The sequence below is a fragment of the Cetorhinus maximus genome, chromosome 9 (genome assembly GCF_964194155.1).
Source record: "Cetorhinus maximus chromosome 9, sCetMax3.hap1.1, whole genome shotgun sequence".
In the NCBI taxonomy this organism is placed as follows: Eukaryota; Metazoa; Chordata; class Chondrichthyes; order Lamniformes; family Cetorhinidae; genus Cetorhinus; species Cetorhinus maximus.
Window position 1 is genome coordinate 98774573 of NC_135887.1, and position 24947 is coordinate 98799519.

Sequence of the window (24947 nt, forward strand, 5' to 3'; positions counted from 1 at the left end):
TTCTTGGATCAGTAAAAATTGAAAATACACCACAATTTACACTTGTTTTGATGCTGACCTTGCCACAGACACTTCTATCAAATTTTTCTGCCTATTACAGTAGATGCTGTTATGTAAAATCTGGTGTGAGCAAGCATAAATCAGCGTAAACCATTGGAAGCCAAGTAACACAAAACTTAATGTCATATCCTTTTGTAATTTTACTTTTATCTACGAAAGTTAAAAGTTAAAACCATCAAACATATAATTTATGTAAATCAGACATAACAAGTCTAAACAATGCAAACATGGAGGTTTTTCAATTTTTAATATAACAATTTCTGATGCCATGTAAAAAGCATTTAAGACATGGAGAATGCAATATAGACCTCAGTAAGAAAGATATCACCAAAATTGCATAAATAATGACTTTGATCTCTTGTATCTCTGTTCCTTGGCTTAAATCTATGCCTACAAAAAAACTGGCAAAAATGGAGGAAATTCGCATGAGCTGTTGCTTTATGTTGATAAGCAGCAGAAAGTTTTGTTTTTGGAATAAGAAGTCAAAGAAATTCACACCTGACATAAAAACCATGCCACTTAAGTTTGATATTTCTTGATCTTGTGTGTTAACAATTGGTGCTCAATTGTACTTACTCTATTATTTCAGTAGCAGTTTCTAGAAAAAAATTGGGTCACATTACATTTCCCAGTGTGACACCCTTATCTAATTAAGCCCAAGATATTCTCAAAAACTGACGGTGAAAGTGGAACCCACTTTTTTTTAAGTTTTCTCATAAATGTATGGGGAAGTGAAAGCAAAATTAAATATACCTAACAAATTCCAATAGATAACCAGGAGTTATATCTCCCAAATAAAGGTTGGACATATCATCAAAACTGCTTATTTTAATGTGATACTATCAATTTGCAATAAAACATCTTTCATTTTAATAGTTTTTTTATACCCAACATATCTAAGCTATCAATAGCATATGTTTAAACTCCTATTGTATTCTTAAATACATTGTATTTATTGAGAATTGCAAAATAATTCCATTAAAACCTCTGACAATATTTTTCCACAGCGATGACATGATATTGGACTATCATTACAGTCACTAATTTTAGTATCACACTCAACCATCAACATTGTTTATATTTTCATTGAAGTTGAGCAAGGAGGCTGAAATTTAATCTTGGGCTCCAGTTGGCATTCACAAACCACTTGAGCTTTGCTGCCTTGGTTTGTGATGTTATAAAAATTCCAGAATTAAACTTCAGTTTTATTATTCCCACTCTATAGCTCTATGTTCAGCGTGACCACTAGCTTGCCAAGCAGTTCACAGTGAACAACGGTATGTAATTAGCTTTTTGAAGATTGATGCAACATAAATAAATTTGATATTGCTTATTTGTCCAGAATTTCTTCTCAGTTATTATGATAGAATTTCTTACAGGATGTTTACATATTACAAGCCAGGAAACTACTTTTACAGGTATTTACAAGCCATGTCCTTTAGAAAAGGAAATCTGCCATTCTTTCCTGGTCTGGCCTACATGTGACTCCGGATCCACAACAACGTGGTTGACTCTTAAATGCCCCCTGAAATGGCCTAGCAAGCAAATCAATTCAAGGGCAATAAGGCATGGGCAATAAATGCTGGCCTTGCCAGCGATGCCCACACCCCATGAAAGAATAAATAAAACAAAACTAGGTTATGCTAGCCTCCAAGCTTTCCTATCATCCGTGAGATTGAGTTTGTTCCTTAGTTATAATTGTGCAATTGGAAAAACCATTTATTTGAATTTAGACCAGAAGTTTGTGAGTTGGAAGTTAGGGCAATATTGTTTGTTCCATACTGAAGTGGGGTAGATATTATTCAATAGGGATATCTCTTCAGAATTCTATTTTACCTGTTTCTAACATTGTGATACAAGGATGATCAACCTAATCTAGTTCTATCCTTTATGCTGTTTTCTGGACTATGATTTTTCACTATATAATTTATACATTTCCTCCATGACTTGAGTTATACAACAGCAGCCTGCATTCATATTGCGCTTTTAATGTAGAAAAGTGTCCAAAGGCATTTCACAGGAGAGTTATTAAAACAAATTTGGACACCAAGCAAGATAAGGATATATTAGGACATATGACCAAAAGCTTGGTAGGAGATAGGTTTAAAGGAGTGTTTTGAGAAGAGAGAGATATAGGGCAGGAATTCCAGAGCTTAGGGCCTAGGCAGCTGAACACTTGGCTGTCAGTGGTGAAGTAATTCAAATTGAGGATGCATAAGAGGCCAGAATTGGAGGAATGCAAAGATCTCAAAGGCTTGAGAGGCTGGAGGAGACTACAGAGATAGGGAGGGGCAAGTCATGGAGGGATTTTAAAACAAGCACAAGAATTTTAAAATGGAAGCATTGCTGACTGGAGGCCACCGTAGGTCAGTGAGCACCAAGATAATGTATGAATAGGACTTGGTGTGAGTTAGGGTACAGGCAGCAGAGTTTTAGATGAGCACAAGGAGCAGAAGATAGGAGGCTGGCCAGGAGAGCATTGCAATAGTCAGATCTAGAGGTAACAAAGGCAGACATGAAGGTTTCAGTAGCAAATGGGTTGAGGCCCGGAACGTTAAGGATTAGACATAGGTGGTCCTGGTGATGGAGTGGATATGTGGTCAGAAGCTCACAAAATCAAATACAAAGCCAGGGTTGTGAAATGTCTGGTTTAGCCTCCAGCAGTTGCCAGGAAAAGGAAGTCACTGGATAAAACAGAAACATGTTTAATTTTATGATGCAGTATGCTTGAGGGCCTTCTCAAATGTTAAATATTCTGAAATTTTGAGCTGTTTATTAGAACCCTTACAAATTACTTTAAAAGTGTTTGCAAATCTAATAAATATGGCTGATTGAAGACATTTTTAATCATTTTTGATGATTAGTTTTTGCTTCTTTTGCCCTTGTCACTCTGGGCTATGTACCTTAGCTCCAGATTACATTAAAGCATTGGTCCAAACATGGATGAAAGAGCTGAATTCCAGAGGTGAGATTGACTGCCATTGAGATTGAGGCAGAATTTGACTAAATGTGGCTTCAAGGAACCTTAGCAAAATTGAAGTCGGTGGGAATCAGGGAAAGTTCTCCAATAGTTAGAGTCATCGCTAGTACAAAGCAATGTGGTTGCTGGAGGCCGATCATCCTAGCCCCAGGATATCGCTGCAGGAGTTCCTCAGGATAGTGTCCTAGGTCCAACCGTCTTCATCCCCTTCATCAATGACCTTCCCTAGAATGTAAGGCCAGAAATGGGAATGTTTATTGATGATTGAAGAGTGTTCAATACCATTCGCAGCTGCTCAGAAACTAAAGTAGCCCATATCCCCATGCAGCAAGATCTGGACAAAATTCAGGCTCGGGCTGATGTAGAAATATAGAAGATAAGAGCTAGGAATAGGTCATTCGGCCCTTCGAGCCTGCTCCGCCATTCAATATGGTCATGGCTGATCCTCTATCTCAATGCCATGCACACACTCTCTCCCCATACCCCTTGATAGTCCAGAAATCTATCTGTTTTCTTAAATATATTTAGTGACTTGGCCTCCCCAGCTTTCTGTGATAGAGAATTCCATAGGTTCACCACCCTCTGAGTGAAGAAGTTTCTTCTCATCTTAGTCCTTAATGGCCTACCCCATACCCTGAGACTTTGACCCCTTGTTCTAGACACCCCAGCCAGAGGAAACATCATCCCTCCATCCAGTCTGCCCAGCCCAATCAGAATTTTATAGGTTTCAATGAGATCCCCTCTCATTCTTCTAAACTCCAGTGAATACAGGCCTAGCCGACCCAATCTTTTCTCATATGACAATCCTGCCATCCCAGGAATCAGCCTGGTGAACCTTCACTGCACTCTCTAAGGCAAGTATATCCTTTCTTAGGTAAGGAGACTGAAACTGCACACAATGCTCCAGGTGTGGTCTCACCAATGCCTTGTACAGCTGCAGTAAGACATCCTTGCTCCTGTACTCAAGTCCTCTTGCAATGAAGGCCAACATACCTTCTTATACCTTCTCAATTGCTTTCTGCACCTGCATGCTTGCTTTCAGTTAATGTTGTATAAGGACACCCAGGTCCCTTTGTACATCAACATTTCCCAATCTATCACCATGTAAATAATACTCGTCCATCCTGTCTTTCCTACTGAAGTGGATAACTTCATATTTATCCACGTTATATGCATCTGCCATGTACTTGTCCACTCACTCAATCTGTCTAAATCACCTTGAAGCTTCTTAACACCCCGCTGACACTCACATTCGCACCAAGATTTGTGTCGTCAGCAAACTTGGAAATATTACATTTGATTCCCTCATCCAAATCATTGTTATATATTGTGAATAGCTGGGGCCCAAGCACTGATCCCTGCGGTACCCCACTAATCACTGCCTGCCACTCTGAAAAGACCTGTTTATTCCTACTCTGTTTCCTGTCTGCTAACTAATTCTCAATCCATGCCAATATATTACCCCCAATCCCATGTGCTTTAATTTTACACACTAACCTCTTATGTGGCAAGCAACCACACAAGTCCCAGGCAATGACTGTCTCCAACAAGAGTGAATCTAACCACCTCTCCTTGACATTTAATAACGCTGAATGCTACACCATCAACATCTGGGGGTTACCATTGACCAGACACTGAACTAGACTAGCCATATAAATAGATGGCTGCAAGAGCAGATTAGAGGCTAGGAATTCCATGATGAGTAACTTGCCTCACTCCCCAAAACATGTTCACCATCTACAAGATGCAAGTTAGAAGTGTGATGGAATGTTCTCCACTTGCCTGGATGAGTGCAGCTCCAACAACACTCAAGAAACTCGACATTATCTAGAATAAAGAGCTTGGGTGAGCAGCAGCCCATCTACCACCTTAAACATTCATTCCTTCCACCACTGCTGCACAGTGGCAGCAGTGTATACCATCTACAAGATGCACTTCAGCAACTTGCCAAGGCTGCTTCTACAGCACTTTCAAAACCCGCAACCTCTACCACATAGAAGAACAAGAGGAGCAGCAGATACATGGGAACACCAACACCTACCTGCAGCTCCCCTCAAGTCGCTCTCCATTCCGATTTAGGAATATATCACCCTTCCTTTATCGTTGCTGTGTCAAAATTCTGGAACTCCTAGCTTAACGGCACTGTGGGTATACCTACACCATGTGATCTGCAGCAGTTCAAGAAGGCATCATATCACCCCCTGCTCAAGGACAGTTAGGGATGGGCAGTAAATGCTGGCCTTGCAAGCAATGCTCACATTCTATGAAAGAATTTAAAAAAATATACAGCCAAGAACAGTGCGTATGAGGTATTCTCACATGCTTCTGAATATTGCTATTCTAGATGGGTTGTTGGGCGGTGCAGACGAGTCATGAATGTTGTTAATTTGATGCCAGCCCTTCTGAAAATATCAGATTTAAGATCTTCAATTTGAAATTTGAACAAGAAATGTAGCTATAACTTTCACAAAAAAAAATTACAAAATGTTGTCTTTAAAGAAAAATTGACCTATTATTCATACTTTCACCCTGTGACTAAGATGTGGGAGGGAATAAGTTGAGAGCTATTCCTTTGGAATGGTTGGCATATGCACATTATATTTGATGGTGCATAGATAGTGAAATGGAATTAGAACACTTCGTTCTTGTTGCAAAGAATGATTGAAATATAGCAGAAGGAAATTCACTGTGTAATATGATGGTCATACTTGTTTGGCTAATTCAGAAAATATGTCTCATATCCTTTGGATTCTTAAGAACATTGCAGTCAGGAAATGCAAGTTATTTCCAAAGAAATTCCATTGCATATGTATTATCAGCAGGATGCTGTTACTTTTTTGAAAGACATTTTTTAAAAAGAGGAACTCTTTCTGTTGATGAGTCACTGGTTTGTTGTTGGTGACTTGTGCGTATGTATTATTTAGTGCAGGAAATTAATTGGCCTTGCAGCGATGTGAAGGAGTTAAGTAAACATTCTGAAGAAACAAACATGTTTAACAGTGATGATCACTGACTCATGACTTCAAATGACTTCAAAATAATCCAATATTCCCATGGATTAAAATATTAAAATTAATATTAAAATATTCCCAGGGCTCAAAAATTAAAAGATAACAATGCGATAGCATCTTTGATGCTAACTTTTTTTATCACACCAAAGCACTGTACACATATTTATGACTTAGATTTTGTCTTTTGGTAATGTATACTTTCAGAACCAATTATTCTTCCACAAGCATAGCCGGAGAAAAAGATTGTTAAACGTTGCATGATAAAACTACAGGCATTAAAATTAGACTATCACAAGGCCAGTCAAATATGATTTCTCATCTTTACCCACACGGCTCTAGTCTAAGAACCTGTTGCTTTGGAGAGTCAAAAGTATCCTAGATATGCTGTGACTTCATCAAGAATTTTCAGATGCTGGAGTAAATCAATCCAACAGAAAAAATAGTTCAGTATGATCAGTTGAAGTATTGGATCAGTAGACAATGAAAATCCCTTTAGTTTGGAAATCTTTGGAAATAAACTGAAGTAAAATGTGGACATAATCACTTTATATGACATTGATAAGCAAATTAAGGATGTTAGGGCAACTTGTACCTGTGAGGTGTGGGGCCTAAATGTGCTGACAGAAATTGGTTGGGACAAGAAGGTAACCACAACAGAAGTTTCAAATGTTTACTGATGTTTTTGTCATAGAAAGAAATGTTAAAATGTGAAAAATTGTGTGACGTTTGTAATAATATTGTTGAGAAGGTTAATCAATGTTAGTCCAGTTATGTACAGTTACTTAACGTAGACTTTTTTTTCCCTAAATTCCCAAATTATAAACTCCTGATTTTAAAACAAATCCCTGATGTATGGTGTTTAGGTGTTACACATGCCACTAGCTTAACGAGAGGACCAATTTTGTGAAGTACCATTCACTTAGCATGCACAATATGGTGCTCTACTGTGTTGGCTATACACAACCCAAAACAGGAAATGCACATGTAATGCAAGATTACATGATGCACTTTAGGAAATGTTGACTAAGGACATTATGATCAATATTTTGCAAAACATTTTCAAACAATGGTCTAAAACTTTAATTCAACAAAGTTTTGTTTTGCTTAGTTTTGTTTTTGCATTTTACTTGTTTTGTGTTTTCACTATTAATGGTCTAATTAAAAACATACTGAATTCTATTGAAAACATAGGAAAAGGCACCTCATGGGAACTGTGGGCAGTGCTTTGCATACTTTAAATGGAATGTGTGCAATGATACATTTTGGCCTTCAATTCAGTTTATAACACAGACAAAACAGCCCTGAGATTGTCAGCTTTCTACCTCTGGGATAGGGATTGATTTAATGGCAAAATGACATGTAGCTGAATGGATGATAACTGGTTTAAGGTTTAGTGATAATAAATTTCAACACAATTCCAGCAAATATTGAAATAACATTTCAATATATTTGTTAAAGTAAGTCATTTGTATTTAGTAATGTAATTTTGTTCGAAGTACTAATTAGTTTATGGTGCGAGTATGCAACATACTTGAGCTTTGGCGTACTCTGTACAGACAACACACTTGATATAGTTATACATATCTCTATAGTAATTTAAATACCTTCATTATTTTTCAATTATTCTTGGGGCTTTGGTGATAGTGCCAAGGCAGAGTTTTATTGCCTATCCTTTCTTACTCTGAGGATATAAAAGAGAGAACTCCAGTTCCACACAACATGGTTATGTGTAGGTCAGACCAAGTATAAGTTGAAGGTTTCTTTTCCAAATAACATTAGTGAACCAGTTGGCTTTAATTAATGTTAGAACTTTGAGAGGATGATCATATTTAATAAGCTGCATGTATTAATCTCTCCCATATTTGTACAGATTCAGGAGCTAAAGTAAATTATTGACGATTGTTTTTGTATATTCAAGTTATATTGTTAAATTATTTCATGGGTTGTGAATGTCGCAGGCAAGGCAAGCATTTGTTGCCCAAACCTAATTGCCTTGAGTTCAAGGTTTTTGACCCAGTGACAGTGAAGGAACGGTGACATAGTTCCAAGTCAGGATGGGTATGTGATATTTTAAGTTGGCATTGTGGTAAAGGACCTACAAAGTATGCTTGTTAATATAGAACTGTGTTTCAAAGTCATTAAAGTTTACAAGTTACATTTCTTTTACTCAATATTTCTGTTACTGAGCTGGTTTGTGTGGGAATGAAATTGTTCTCATGAAACAATGTGTAATTTTAATCTTCTTTTCAAAGGGATCCAACAAGTGTTCAGCCTTTTCTGTGCTGTGCTCACAGAAAATAAGGTTCTTTTTCATTCAACCAGCTATCAGAGACTTAGTGAAGCATCCAGAGCACTAGAGTCTTTAATATTTCCTCTAAAATATAGGTGAGACTTTATTCTTATGGTACTGTTTAATAAATTATATGGAATAATGTTTTCATGCATTCCTATATTATTAGTATAGATTTATTTCCAAGCTTTCTAGAGTAATTCTTGTGGGGTATATCAATTTTTAATGTGCATAAATGATAGTTTATTGATTCATTTTCTGTGTTATCCAAAAAATGGGCACGCACTAACAACACAATTGGCAGAGAAAGATAAAATTTATATTAAAATAAAAATTAAATATGTAACAGGAGGGTGGTAATGGGACAAGTAAAGAAACAAATGATATGTAAATGAGTAAAACAGAATCATCACCAACGGCTGCTGTCCAAAAACAAATGGGAGCAGAGGTTATGTTCTGAAATTGTTGAATGCAATGCTGAGTCTGGAAGACTGTAAAATGCCTAATCAAAAGATGAGGTGCTGTTCCTTGAATTTATATTGAGCTTCATAAAGGCCCCTTTTGATGATTAGCCATTTAAGTCCACTAGACTTTTTTTTAACTTGTCCCATTACCTCCCCTCCTTTTGCCTTTCACCAACATTTCTTTTGTCATTTAATCTTGCCTTTCTTCCACTCTATCACACACATTCCCTTTTGTTATTTTCCTCCTCTTTCCCTTTCTCTGCCTCTGTACTTGTTTTAAATCTGTTACATCTCATCTTTTTTAATTCTGGTGCAAGTCAGCGACCTGAAAAGTCAACTGTTCTCTCTCCACAGATATGTCAAACCTGCTAAGTATTTCCAGAACTTGTTCATTTTAGATTTCCAGCATCCACAATCCTTTGCTTTTATGTAACTGAGATTATTGCATTCATTACAGCAGTGAGTTTAGGGGCTGTAACTTTAAATTAACTAAGAGCTGTACCAAAGGTGCAGATCATGGGTAACCTGCAGCATGGATTCATAGTAACCAGCAGCTTTCAGGCTGCTTTGAAGTCATGGCCCCCATTTTATTCTCTGGAGCCACTCCAAAACGTTTCTGCCATTGACAGTACTAATGTCAAGAAGTGTTACAATCCACATAGAGACTGATAACTTTTAAAAAAGGAAAGGAATCCCCATGACGCCAACAGGGAGAAAATTGATGGACAAGATTTCTCTTCTAAAAATCTTTACTGTAACAGACCAATTAAAATCAGCATTCTTCAAACATTAACAGGTGAAGGACATTTCAAATAAAATGGTAAATTTCACTTTTAAGTAGTTGATACAACAAAGATACGATTCACGTATAGCATTTGCTTCACTTCCTGCACAAATATGGCACCACCTGAAATCTCAGTCTTTCCAATTCTGCCTCCAGTGCCTAGGATCTCTGACCTCTCACTCAATGGATTTAGCCCTTGAGTAACCTTCAATGGTGGCCGTATTCCATTCAAAGTGCCCAAATATGTCAATACTCAAATAGCACACCTCTAAAGAAACTCCCTACCCGGGCTTTCGATGGCAAAGAATCCTCAGAGATTCCATTCTCTGAACGCTTCAAACAGTCTGGTTAGCTCTGGCAAAACTGAAATAGCAGCATTGGTCTTGTCCAATCCACAATCCCTGCTCTCCTTGCCTTCAGCTTTCTGTCCTTTTGACTGTATTATGTACATAGCTCCTTGTAAAAATGCCTTCTCTGAATCCCTCAACTACAGATTCTGTCCTATGCACAGAGATCTGTATTTCTGGGTTTTGAGACCCAGTTGTAATTTGATCTCCCAATTAGATGTCTATTTGCCCTTTGCTTTTTAACTTTCATCACCATAGCAATGTCAGTACACACGGGCATTTCTTGGAAACCTAATGACCTCATACCCAGGAAAACTAGTTACCCATCCTTCCAGAATTATCCCTAGTTCCACTTTTGTTTTAAAGGACCATCTCGAAAAAAATACAGGCTTTTCCCCAAAACACAACGGTCATCACAGAAGCCTTTTCCCAAAATGTGAAAGAAAATTACCATTTTAATACTTGATTAAGGCCCGATCTGTGCGGTTACTTCAAACCCATTAGGAGCTGGTTTGTTAGTTCCCAAACCTATTACTTGTAATCTCTTTCCAGTGAATGGAGAATAAAGCCTTTCATTGCGTCGTTATGGACCAAAAAAAAGGAGAGCATTCAACACATTGTGCATTCACCCATCACTGTCAGCTGGATTTGAGTGGGAGCCTTCATTCTTTAATCAAGGAGAGATAATTGTTTTGGAATTGTTCAGTGCTATTGTTAATGCTGCCCTTTTTTGGCAGATAGGTAGTACAAGTTTAGAGATACATCAATTCTTAAGTCTGGATGCTGTGCCTGGTAACCTGAAATTCTGTTTGGGAGAGACAAATTTAAGTAACAGCCAAGACTGGGTTCACACATAGGAGTCTGTTGTCAGCAGTTGGAGCAGTTAGATCTTTTGTTTTATCTTTGTAAAATGTTTTGTGTGGAAAGTTGGTTGTAGTGACAAATGATTAAGTTGGGTCAGAAAAGAAAGAGCTTGAATTCATATAACACTTATGGCAAGATGTCCCTTGGCTAATCAATCACTTTGAGTGCAGTTATTGTTATTATGTAGGTAATTTGCAGTCAGCAAGGTCTCACAAACAGTAAATGAAGTAAATGACCAGTTAATGGTTGAAGCAGGAATGCTGGTCATCAGAAAAATTTCCTTCTCTCCTTTTAATTAGTGTCATGGAATCATTTCCTTCTTCCTGAACTGATAGACGGGGTCTTTAACACCTTATTTGGCTGATGTAACCTCCTATGATGTTGCACCATATCAGAGAAGTAGTGTCAACGCATTGGGTACTCTGGTCCCAGATTGGAGTTTTGATTCACAATCTTCTGAATCAAAGGAAATGGTGCTCCAAACTGAAATTGAAGGCTGCCTGTTTTATTAAATAGCACAATATAGCCAGAGGAGGATTTAATTTTACAGAAACTGCTAGGTTTTTATAACATCAAGAACATTTTCATACATTTTTATTTTTTGAAAGAAAGAAGATAGCAATTAAGTATTTCCTTTAGTTTCAATTCCTGTTTTGCAGTTGGATTATTTATATATGAAATGTTGAACTGGTTTTATTAGGGATTGAGTATTAAAATTATACAGATTGTATCTTGACCCTGTTCAAGCAATTGAACAAAGAATGTTATAGTTCCTTATGTTTGCATTTACTTAGAATTTAACATGAAGACGTGTTGGCCAGCAAAAAAACAACTGTCTTTCATTGTTACATATTTTTATCACCAGTAAATTTATTAAGAAGTGGCATTGCAGTTTGTATTTTTAAATCTGTTATTTATTAAGAACTGTCTATGGAACAGCCAAAGTGGGGGTACTGACTGAGAACTTACTAAGAAAAAATTGTGCCCTGGATCTTAATTTTTTTTGTATCTGTATGAGGTGATTAATGCAGCCAACTCTGTTTTCTTTTTGTTTTTCCCCAGTTACCCTTACATTCCGATTCTCCCTGCACGACTCTTGGAAGTGTTAAGCTCACCAACTCCATTTATCATTGGTGTACACTCCATGTTTCACAATGAAATTAATGATCTGGTATGTTGCAGCCCATTTGTATGTTTGTTTAGAAGAGTTCTGGATTTTGTCTGATTTTGTGCACATCAAATGTGCATTATTACCAAAAAGCATTTTATTCTGCACGATTATGTTGCTTACTAAATTTGTAAGCAAACTATTTACCCAGATTGCTTTGTACATCTAAATATGTGATACATACCACATTAACTATCTTGATTTACATTACACTGCTGTTCAATAAATGAGCAACGTTTACATATATAAAGAAGAGGCCATTTTCTTTGTCTTAGTGTCCTCCGCAGGACACTGACTCAGGATAGCAATTAATTAAAATTACAAGGGGCAGTGTCCCTTTGTGATAGTGATACAGTTCCTCTGGAAAGTCTGGTGCTGAAAATAAAGCATGAATCAGTGAAATATTTTATTGTTGATAAATAATTGATTGACTGATAACGCAGAGGTTAGTTATACAGGGATTGCCATCAACCTTTGAGAATGTTACCAGTGGGGTCCCAGTCTGTCTTGAGAACTTGTTTGATTGAAACTTTGTAAATGACCTGGTGCTAGTGGCTAAATTTGCAGATGATACAAATCTAATGAAGATGGTAGACTCCAGCTCTGAACTGGATAAGCTATTGTTGCATTTGAATATACTGAAATAGTTCTGAAATTTAAACCAGCAATCTTCAGGATCAGGGCTCCAGTGAATAAGTTGTGCATTTAAAACTTAGTATTGTTGCTACTGTTTGTATAGTCATTTTTAGGAACAAGAATAGAAAATTAAATGCAAGAGACTTAAGATAGAGAGCTGGAGAAATATTTTTAGTGTTGTTAGGTTGTGGAATGCATCTCCAGAGATAGTGGTTAAAGCAGAAGCCATGTCAGCATACAAGAATAGGCTAGATAGGCAGCTGGAGAAAGCAGTAGGAGGACAGGACAGACACAAAGGACTAGACCTACTGTTTCTGTGGAGAATAGGCAACACGTGAACTGTAGGGCTGACTGGCCTATTTCAGTTTTGTGATTCTTATGCATCAATGTAATTGTTATGCAGAATTCATTCCCAATTTTTAATTCTTTTTTAATTTGTTTTTGGATGTCCTTTCTCTAGTTAGATGTAATCGTTGCTGATTTGGATGGAGGTACTATTAAAATCCCAGAATGCATTCATCTCTCCCAGCTTCCAGAGCCTCTCTTACATCACACTCAAGCAGCGCTTTCTCTTGTAAGTCTCTGATAACAATATGATTTGAAATAAGAATTTTAACTTAAAGTAGCATTGTTGATTTGTACTTAGAATTCCAGTTGCATTGTTGAACAAGCTGACCTTGTTCTAGTCTATAGTATGATTGCTATGGGAATACTCTTAAAAGCTCTTTTCTCCCTCTGGGTTAAGGATGTCATACCACAGCACAAATTTGGCATGAGTGACGATGACTTTTTTTTTTACTGGAGTTGTTTTCATTGTTATAGCACCAGCCATGCGCTCATGCAATGAAATCAGAATTCCCTGACAGAATTTGGTTGAACACCAATTATTTTTGCTCCTTTGATCTTGTCCTTTTTTCTATCACTTCATTATTTCATCTCATCTCTTCACCTTTAGTCCTGCCTTCTAGCCTATCCCTCAGTCTTTGACTGTTCTACACAGCTGCTGTGCCATATTCCATGACTGTTTCAGCCTCCCTCTTCATCCCTGACATTTTCCAGTCCACCCCATGTTAGGCTCATCTGTTCCATGACATCCACCTTTTGTACTCTTGATCCCTTCTTGCCGCTTACCACACAAGTCCTCATCGGCCATCCCTCAATTTGGTGATAACGTCCAGTTAGAGCCACGAGTTTCTATGTCTTCATGTGACTGAAAAGGCCGATTCTCAAACAGCATATCTTTGGGCAGATGGGCCAGGACGTTCCACGAGGTGATGGGATATGGAATGCAAGATTAGCTTCCTTTTCTTTCTTTCTCTGCTGCCACTCTGCCTCATCACTAGGACGTGAATCAAAGCATGATGCAGCTTGATGAACAAGTTGTTGCCATTCTGAACAATTGTTAACAAACTCTTCCCAGTCATTTATGTCAATGCTGCCGTGCTTCAAGGTGAGCTTCAGAGTGTCTTTGAAGCATTTTCCTCGTCCTCCCTTGAAACGTTGGCAATTTGAGAGTAAAGAAAACAGGACCTGGCGGGGGAGACAGAGTTTTTGGCCATCCGGATACAGTGTTCAGTACATCGAAGTTGATTTTGCAGGAGTTCTGCCTGAATGCCCATGGAGCTGGCTTCAAGAAAGACACTAGCATTAGTCTACGGTCCTCTTATTGAATCTGGAAAATGTGGCAGAGGCATTGTTGATAGAATTTCTACAGTGTTGTTATGCCACTGATACACAGTCCAGGCCTCACTGCAGTTCAGGAGTTTGGTGACGCCAACTGCCATGTACATTAGGACTTTTGTGTCTTGTAGAGGTCTTTGTTGTCGAACACTCGCTGCTGTAGTTTGTAGAAGGCTGAGCTGGCGCATCTGATCCGATGTTGCATCCCATCATCATTGGTGACTTTCTGGGAGTTGTGGCTACCAAGGTATGGGAAGTGCACAATACGTTCCAGAGTCTCTCCTTCAGCATCTATGGGGGGGTTGAATATTTGGCTGACCAGGTGTGGGTTTGATATGAGCTATGTTTTGGCAACAGCAGAATTGAAGAAATCGACAGTTGTCACATATCCTATGGACATAGGAGGAAAATGAACTCCATCCCCGCACCCCGCCCACCCCCCTTCTCTCGCAGGCTTCAGGAATGCAATAATTCTCCCAAGAAAGGAGAGGAAGGGGGATAAATCATGCTGCGGAAACTATCAAGATGTTTCCATCTTGTCCATAGCAGGGAAAATCCTGACACACATTCTCCTGAATCAACTACTTCCTGTGGCTGAGGAAATCCTCACAGAGGCTCCGTGTGATTTTAGAGCTTGCAAAGGAACCTCCAACATAGTCTTTGTTGCCTGACAAACCCAAGAAAAGTGATGAGAACGACACCAGGAATTCTACGTTGCATTCATCGCGCTAACTAAAAATTGACTCAGCAATTCGCGAAGCTCTGTGCATTGTGCTCCAAAGATTTGGATGTTTAGGAAATTTATCTCAATCCTGCAATTGCTTCATGATGTTATGACTAAACTGCCTTGAGTACAAGAATGAGTACAATCTGCCTTGAGACAGATGCCTTCAAAATCATGACCAGGTCAAACAAAGCTGTGTGACAGCCCTCATACTATTTACAACAGGCTTGTCCAGCCTTTTCATTTGGGGTTGATGGTGGGGTTGGGGTAGGGAGGAGGCACATTTCCATCTTTTCTTCCTCAAGCTAATGAGCAAATTTCAGAAAGGTAAGGTTCAGCACAAGTTTGAGGTGAATTTCAAGAGAAAAAGTTGAGGTATTGAGAAAAGAAACAATTGCTGAGCAAAAATTGAGCAATGTCATAGCAATAAGTTGTTAAGTTAAAAAAGAGTAATTAATAAAAATGGCCTGTGTGTGTGCCAGGCTTAGTCCCAGTCCCAGGATGCTCACTGACCCTCATCTACTGTAGGAGTGTGTGTATGTGTTGGAGTGTAGTGTGAGAGTGAGAAAACTGAAACTGGGAGTAAGGCGGACACACAATCACACTCACACACACCTCTTTTTCTTTCTCTCTCTCTCTCTCTCTCTCTCTCTCTCTCTCTCATGCACTAACTCACTCGCTCTCTCTCACATTCACTTCCATGCACGCATGCTTGCGCTTTCTCTCTCTCTCATACTCCCACACACGCTCACACTCAATCTGTCACACACAGCAGTCGGTCTCTCCCCTGCCTCCCCCCCAACCGGGCCTCGCAGCAAGCGTCTCCTCTCCATGGCCCTGGCACTCTGCTGCCTGGGGCCTGCTCCCTGGGCGCCCTGCTGCCTGGGGCCCGCTCCCCTGGCGCCCTGCTTCCCCGGGCCCCCAACTCACCACCACTGTTGATCGCTGCTCCTCCAATCACAGATTGTTTCTCTTCCACACCCAAAATGTGGGAGAGAAACAGCCTGTGATTGAAGGAGCAGCTCCTTGCAGAATCTTCCATTCCAACTTACCAGTTTGACCAGCATTTTCAAACCGCATGTGGCCGCATAGAGGGGCTTCTTGGTCTGCTCGTTGGATGAGCCTGATTTACAATTTACCTGGCAGTGACTATTCATCAACGATCAACTGCCCTTTGTGTTGCCAGTATTAAATATCGTCTTTTTAACCTCCATGATCTCTGTGCCTAAACTAAACTGACCACAATAGAATTACATGATTTGTAGTTTGCAGGTGACTGCAGTGTCACTGCCCAATCTGCACCAGATTTTCAAGCCACTTTGACCAGACAAGTACCTCTGTGCCCAATACTAGTTAACATTATTAACAGCTGATGTCAAGCTTCCCATAAAAAAATCCTCCAATATTTTCAGTTCCGGTCTCATATCCACCCTCCTTTTCCCTCCAAGCTGCCTGCCTACGTATCTTATCACTGACTATTTTTAATCCTATCAGGCTAGCTTCTGCTATCATTTAGCAATGAAAGGGTTAAAAATTAATCTGTAGTTTTCATGCATATTTTCATGCTGGCACACGATAGAAAGGTTCTGATTATTGTTAGGCGGTAATAGCTGGGATTCATTAACTCTTATCTACAATATGGATGAGCATACTTGAGGGATGGAAAAGTCAACCAGTGAAAACTGGTTAAGTTGCGCAAATGAAAACTGAAAATGCTGGAAAAACTCAGCAGGGCTAGCAGCATCTGTGGAGAGAGACAGAAACAGAGTGAACATTTTCACGTCCAGTATGACTTTTCTTCGTAAATTCTGAAGAAAAGTCATATAGGACTTAAAACGTTCACTCTGTTTCTCTGTCCACAGATGTTGCCAGACCTGCTGAGTATTTACAGCATTTTCTGTTTTTATTTCAGATTTCCAGCATCCGCAGTATTTTGCTTTTATTTAAGTATGTGAAAAACAGGATAAAGCCCATGGACTGGAAAAGAAACAGAATTAACTGGTTTTGGCAAAGGAGAGAACCTAACATTGTTAAAGCTTATGAATAATTGTAATGTATGCACTTCTGTACTGACTGCAAAAATGAGGTGAACCTGAGGGGCTTTGGGATCCCTATTCCAAGGAGCCTTGCAGCTACATGTGAAAGGTCCCTAGCAGAGCAGCATTTTCTTCTGTACTGTTACTGATGCCTCTTGGAATCTCATGGGCATCACTTTTGTAAGTAAGTAGACCAGACTTGCAAACTTTTGTTACCGAAGTACTAATGACGAGCAAGAACTGGACAATATTCATGCTTGGGCTGTTAAGTGGCAAATAACGTTGGCACCACCCAAGTGCCAATCAATGACCATTTCCAACAAGTGAGAATCTAACCATCTGCTCTTGACATGTTGAATTCTCTCACCATCAACATCTTGAGATTATTATTGATCAGAAACTTAACTGAACCAGCTGTACAAATACTGTGGCTGCTAGAGCAGGTCAGAGGCTGGCAATTTTGCAGCACGTAACTTCCTGATTCTCGTAAGCCTGTCCATCATATACAAGACATATGTCAGCAATGTGATGGAATGCTCTCCGCTTGCCTGGATGATTGCAGCTCCAGCAAGTATGTAAGAAGAAAAAGATTGGTGAAGACAAATGTAGGTCCCTTACAGTCCGAAACGGGAGAATTTATAATAGAGAGCAAGGAAATGGCAGAGCAATTAAACAACTACTTTAGTTCTGTCTTCACGGAGGAAGACACAAATAACTTCCCTGAAATACTAGGGAATCGAAGGCCTAGTGAGAAGGAGGAATTGAAGCAAATTACTAAAAAAACAGTTCTGGAGAAATTAATGGGACTGAAAGCCGATAAATCCCCAGGGCTTGATGATCTACGTCCCAGGGTACTAAAGGAGGTGGCCATGGAAATAGTGGGTGCGTTGGTTGTCATCTTCCAGAATTCTGTAGATTCTGGAACAGTCCTGGCAGATTGGAGGGTGGCAAATGTAACCGCACTATTTAAAAAAGGAGGGACAGAAAAAACTGGGAACTACAGACTGGTTAACCTAACATCAGTGGTAGGGGAGATGCTAGAGTCTATTATAAAGGATATGATAACAGGACATTTAGAAGATATCAATAGGATTAGACAAAGTCAACATGTATTTAAGAAAGGGAAATCATGTTTGACAAACCTACTGTAGTTTTTTGAGGATGTAACTAGCAGAATAGATAAGGGAGAACCAGTGGATGTGGTGTATTTGGGTTTTCAGAAAGCTTTTGATAAAGTCCCACATAAGTGGTTAGTGTGCAAAATTAAAGCACAAGGGATTGAGGGTAATATATTGGATTGAGAATTGGTTAGTACACAGGAAACAGAGAGTAGGGATAAATGGGTCTTCTTTGGAATGGCAGGTGATGACTAGTGTGGTACCACCCAGCTATTCACGATATATATCAATGATTTGGATGAGGGAACCAAATGTAACACTTTCATGTTTGCTGATGACACAGAACTAGATGGGAATGTTAATGGTGAGGAGGATGTTAACAGGCTTCAAGGCAATTTAGACAAGTTGAGTGAGTGGGCAAATACATGGCAGATGCAGTATAACATGGATAAGTGTGAAGTTATCCAGTTCAATAGGAAAAACAGAATGGCAGAGCATTATTTAAATGGTGTTAGATTGGGAAATGTTGATGTACAAAGGGACCTGGGAGTCTTTGTACATCAATCAATGAAAGCAAGCATGCAGGTGCAGCAAACAGTTAAGAAGGTAAATGGTATGTTGGCCTTTCATTACAAGAGGACAGGAGTAAAGGTGTCTTACCGCAGACCATAGTGAGACCACACCTGGAGTATTGTGTGCAGTTTTGGTCTCCTTACCTAAGAAAGGATATACTTGACATAGAGGGAATGCAACGAAGTTTCACCAGACTGATCTCTGGGATGGCAGGAATGTCGTATGAGGAGACATTGGGCCGACTAGGCCGGTATTCACTGGAGTTTAGAAGAATGAGAGGGGATCTCATTGAAACCTATAAAATTCTGACCGGGCTGGGCAGACTGGATGCAGGGTTGATGTTTCCTCTGGCTGGGGGGGTTTAGAACAAGGGGTCACAGTCTCAGGATATGGGGTAGGCCATTTAGGACTGAGATGAGGAGAAACTTCTTCACCCAGAGGGTGGTGAACCTATAGAATTCTCTAGCACGGAGGGCTGTGGAGGCCAAGTCACTGAATATATCTAAGAAGGAAATAGATTTCTAGACTTTAAAGGCGTCAAGGCGTATAGTGATGAGATAGAGGATCAGCCATGCTCATATTCAATAGCAGAGCAGGCTTGAAGGGCTAAGTGACCTACTCCAGCTTCTATCTTCTATATTTCTAACAACATTCAAGAAGCTCGACATCATCCAGGACAAAGCAGCCCACTTGGTTGGCACCCCATCCACCACCTTTAGCATTCACACACACACACCGCCCCCACCCCCCCCACCCACCCACCACTAGCACAGTGGCAGCAGTGTATACCACCTATAAGATGCACTGCAGCAATTTGTCAAGACTCCTCTGACAGCACCTTCCAAACTTATGACCTCTACCATGTAGAAGGACAAGGGCAACACACACATGGGAACACCAGCACCTGCAATTTCTCTTCCAAGTCCCACGTCATCCTGGCTTGAAATATATCGCATTTCCTTCATTGTCTCTGGGTCAAAAATCCTGGAACTCGCTCCCTAACAGCACAATGGGTGTACCTACACCGCCATTGACTGTAGCGATTCAAGAAGGCAGCTTACCCTATCTTCTCCAGGGCAATTAGGGATGGGCAATAACTGCTGCCCTTGCCAATGACACTCAAACCCTAAGAACAATTTTTTGGAAAAAAGTACTAATTAACTCACTCTTTATGTCAGGATCTTTTTGGATTTATGATTTTCAACATTATGCCCATTGAACCCTGTTGCAATCTGCAAATTCTTATTTGATTTTGGAATGTTGGCTGGTGGAGTGCCAATTTACTAGTGGAATGCCACAGGGATCAGTTGTGGGGCCTCAATTATTTACAATCTATATCAATGACTTGGATGAAGAGGCTGAAGGTATGGGAGCTAAATTTGCTGATGAGACAAAGGTAGGAAAGTAAGTTGTCAAGAGGACTCGGAGAGATTCTAGATAGGTGAAATGAGTGGGCAAAAATTTGGCAGATGGAACATAATGTGGGAAAATGTGGCAGGAGGAATAGAAAAGCAGGATATTATTTGATTGGAGAGAGACTGCAGAACTCTGCAGTCCAGAGGGATCTGGGTGCCCTGGTACATGAATCTCAAAACGTTGTTATGCAAGTGCAGGAAGTGATTTGGAAAGCAAATGAAATGTTGGCATTAATTGCAAAAGGAATCAAGTATAAAAGTAGGGAAGTTATGCTACAGTTGTATAGGGCATTGGTAAGACCACACCTGGAGTACTACATGCAGTTTTGACCTCCTTACCTAAGAAAGGACATAATTGTCTTAGAAGCAGTTCAGAGAAGGCTTACTCACTTAACTAATTCTTGGCATGGATGGGTTATCTTATGAGGCCTATACCCATTGAAGTTTAGAAGAATGAGTGGTGATTTATTTGAAACACATAAGATCCTGATGGTACTTGACAGGTAGGATGCTGGGAGGATGTTTCCCCTTGTGGGTGAGTCTGGAACTTGGGGACACACTTTAAAAAATTGAGTCCCCCATTTAAGATGGAGATTAGGAGAATTTGTTTTACTCTCTGAGGGTTGTTAGTCTGGGGAATTCTCTATTCCAGAGAGCTGTGGAGGCTGGGTCATTGAATATGTTCAAGGCTGAGTCATACAGAGTTTTGATCAGCAAGGGAGTCGAGGATTATTGAGGACAGACTGGAAAGTGGAATTGAGGCAGCAATTAGATCAGACGTGATCTTATTGAATGGTGGAGCAGGCTTGAGGGGCCAAATGGCCTACTCCTCCTAATCCTTGTATTCTTGTGCATTTAATGCCCAATCCTAGATTCCCTGAGCAGGCAACACTGCAGTCATTGTGTTGAAAATGCTCCCACAATTGGTGCTTATTACTGAACTTCACAGTGATTGTTTACAACTTACTTGCTTGCTTGGCTAATTCAGAGGATATTACAGATTAACTGTATGGCATTGAACTGGAATCTTACATAGGTCAGACTGGGCTGATGTGGCAGGCTCCCTTTCCTGAAGGACATCAATGAACAAGTTGTGCTTTCCTGGAACGTTCTGCATTATCTTTCTGGTGATCATCCATAATTACAAGATCTATTGAATTGAATTTCACATGATTTGATTTGAACTCACCTCTAGGTTACTAGTCTAGTGCCATAACGCATTGGACAATCATACCCACCTTGCCCTCATTAACCTCCCAGCAGTATTTAGCCACTCTTCCTACATGATCTTTCCTCTGTGGCCCATCTCCATTGCACTGTTTGGTGCCACCTTTACTTTTCCCAACATAGCTGGTGCATGGTTATGGATGGGATCATGGGAAAGGACAGGATCAAAAAAGACTCTTCAGCTGATCTCACTGGTACCAAAAACTAATCTTTATTAGTTGAGAATTGTCTCCAGATGAATATCACCCTTTTCAAGTCCCAACAAAGAGCCTGGTCCCAATTCTATCCCTTCCTATAGATGTTGAACAGAACAAAAGTCTCATTTGACCTTGAGCTGAGCATCGAACCTTATATCCTATCCGGTACTAAGACCACCTATTTCTATCTCTGAAATATTGACCATCTCCAATTATGCTTTACCCTACTGACTTCTTCATGGCCAGGTTTGATTTCTCTAATATAAAGCTAGATAAACTCCAAGTTATCAAACTATTTTTGCTTGTGTCCTATCCTGGGCTTAATACGAACATACAAATTAAGAGCAGGAGTAGACCATTCAGCCCTTCAAGCCTGCTCCGCCATTCAATAAGATCATGGCTGATCTGATTGTGGTCTCAACTCTACACATTGATTATCCCCAATAACTTTTGACTCCCTTGTTCGTCAAGAATCTATCTACCTCTGCCACAAAGATATACATTGACCCTGCCTCCACCACTCTCTGGGGAAGAGTTCCAAAGATTCAAGACCCTTTGAGAGAAAAAAATTCTTCTCATCTCCATCTTAAATGGGAGACGCCTTATTTTTAAACTGTGTCCCCTAGTTCCATTCTCTCTCACAAGGGGAAACATCCACCCTATTGTCCTCTCAGGATCTTATATGTTTCAATAAGATCGCCTCTCAACCTTCTAAATTCTATTAGTTACAGGCACAGCCTGTCCAACCTTTCCTCGTAAGATAATACCACCTCTCCCCCTCCCTGCCATCCCAGGTATTAGTCGAGTGAACCTTCTCTGAACTGCTTCTAATGCACTTTGTCCTTTTTTAAATAGGGAGACCAAAATTGTACACAATACTCTATATGTGGTCTCACCAATGCTCTGTACAACTGTAGCAAAACATTTCTTTTATATTCCATTCCCCTTGCAATAAACGACAACGTTTCATTTGCCTTCCTAATCACTTGCTGTACCTGCAAACTGACTTTGCAATTCATGTACCATAACACCTAGATCCCTCTGTACCACTGAGTTCTGCAATCTTTTTCCATTTAAATAATATGCTGCTTTTCTATTCTTGTCAAAGTGGTGAAGTTCACGTTTTCCCATTTGATTTTGGATTGGAGAGTGATGTCCAGTGGCGGTCCCCAGCGTTCAGTACTAAGACCATTGCTAGCATTAATATATATCAATGATTTGGACTTGGTGTGTAGGGCAAAGGTTTGAAATTTGGAGGTAACATGAAACTTGGAAATGTAGAAAACAGTCAGGAAGATAGTAATAGACACACATGGTGTTGTGGAACAGCAGATGAAATTCAATAGGTAAGTGTGACATGATACATTTTGGAAAGAAGAACTAGGAGAGATAATACAAGCTAAATTATACAATTTTAAAGTGGATGCTAGAAGTGAGACACCTGGGGTGCATGTGCTCAAATCTTTGAAGGTGGCAGGATAGGTTAACACACTAATAAAGCAAATGGGGTATATGGCTTTGTAAATAGAGGCATAAAAGTACAAAAGCCATGAAGTTATGCTAACCTTAAAAAAGACACTAGTTTAGCCTCAGCTGGGGCATTAGCCCAGATCTTCAGATCCCACTAACAGTGAATAGCTTGCTGCCATTGAGGATTGTACTTGTATCAGAAGTTCTAGGGAGCACATTTACATTAGAATTAGAAACTTCCCATACCCAAGACAGTTCAGTGACAGCCCTCACTGATGGTCCCCTTGGGACGTGTAACTGTGCAAATGTGGCATTGCCCTATACTTATCCTGGTTTCTACACTGATTTCTTTAGAACTGTTCCTAGCAAGTGTAAAGCCTGCTCAGCATCACAGCTCTAAGCTTGAAGTGTCAAAACAGTTCAGCACAATGGCAACCTGACACAGCTCACCTACAACCCCCTGACACAGCTGAAACCCCTCCATGACACAGCCCAAATCCCTCCATGGCACTGCTAACCCCACCTCCACTCCTGACAATGCTTGCCACCTAACCCCACCCACCAACAATGTTTACCCTGCTTCCACAAATCCCCCAGCACTGCTCACCCATCCCTCACTTCCCCTTCCCAACTCATCTTCCAAAATCCCTGGCTTCTTAGTCTGTTCGATGTAGGAACAGTTGGGGGGTGCTGAATTGAGCACTGTCAGAAGGGGAGAGAGATGAGCATTGTCGTGAGGAATGAGCATTGTCGAGTGGTGCAGGAGTGGGGGTGAGCATTGTCAGGGGGAAAGGGAGTGGAGGGTGAGCATTTTCCGGGGGAATGGGAGTGGGGGTGAACACTGTCGGGACAGCGGGAGTGGGGGTGAGTGTTTTTGGAGCGGGGCGATTGTCGAACAGTGTTGGGAGGATGTGGGGGGAAGGCGGAACAGCGTTGGGAGTGATGACATTTAAAACTCTAAGTCAATGAACTGAAGCACATCTTAAGGGGCATGTCTTCAGTTATGATCAAAAAGGGAGTGTGGCATTGCTGTAGTTGCACTTTTCCTCCAGTCCTCCTCACTCTACTTGTCGCTGGAGTCAAGCCAGGATGGACCAAAGGCTGCAGCGTAAAAAGGTAAGGGGACCAGTAAATGTGGTCAGCAACGTGCCCTTCCATTCTGCTGCTGACCAGAAGATCTGAGCCATTATGTTCAGTTCTGGCACCACACCTTAGGACGTGAAGGCTTTGGAGAGGGTGCATATGAGGCTAGCAACAACTTATATTTATATAGCACCTTTACCGCGATTAAACGTCCTAAGGCGCTTCATAAGAGTACTATAAAATAAAATATGACACTGAACCACATAAGGAGATATTAGGTCAGCTGACCAAAAGCTTGGTCAAAGAGGTAGGTTTTAAGGAGTGCGTTAAAGGAGGAAAGTGAGGCAGAGAAGTGCTGGGAGAGAAATCCAGAACTTTGGGCCTCAGCAACTGAAGGTGTAGCAATTATAATTGAGAATGCATAAGAGTCCAGAGGAGCGCAGATATCCCAGAGGGTTATGGGGCTAGATGAAATTATAGATATGGAGGGGCAAAGCCTTGGAGGGATTGGAAAACAAGGATAAGAATTTTAAACTCAAGATATTGCTTGACCAGAAGACAATACAATGAGCACAGGGATGATAGGGGAATGGGACTTGCTGCGAGTTAAGACCTAGGCAGCAGAGTTTTGGATGACCTCAAGTTTATAGAGGGTAGAATGTGGGAGACCATCCAGGAGTGCATTGTAACAGTCAAGTCCAGAGGTAATGAAGACATGAATGAGGGTTTCAGCAGCAGATGAGCTGAGATGGGCAAAGTCATGCAATGTTACAGAGGTGGAAATAGGGGTGGCATGAATATGAAGTCAGAAGCTAATCTC

The 24947-nt window shown here is 40.3% G+C and overlaps 1 protein-coding gene across 2 annotated transcripts in view; it reads left to right on the forward strand.

Moving 5' to 3' along the window:
* sbf2 (SET binding factor 2) overlaps nt 1-24947 on the forward strand; it is a 669356-nt gene that overhangs the window by 328903 nt on the left and 315506 nt on the right. The window contains exons 7-9 of one of the 2 annotated variants that reach the window (XM_078549182.1): nt 8304-8436; nt 11863-11971; nt 13065-13178. In XM_078549182.1, the coding sequence (XP_078405308.1) occupies nt 8304-8436; nt 11863-11971; nt 13065-13178 (356 nt within the window). The remainder of the gene's footprint in view (nt 1-8303; nt 8437-11862; nt 11972-13064; nt 13179-24947) is intronic. The other variant, XM_078549183.1, reaches the window with a different exon arrangement.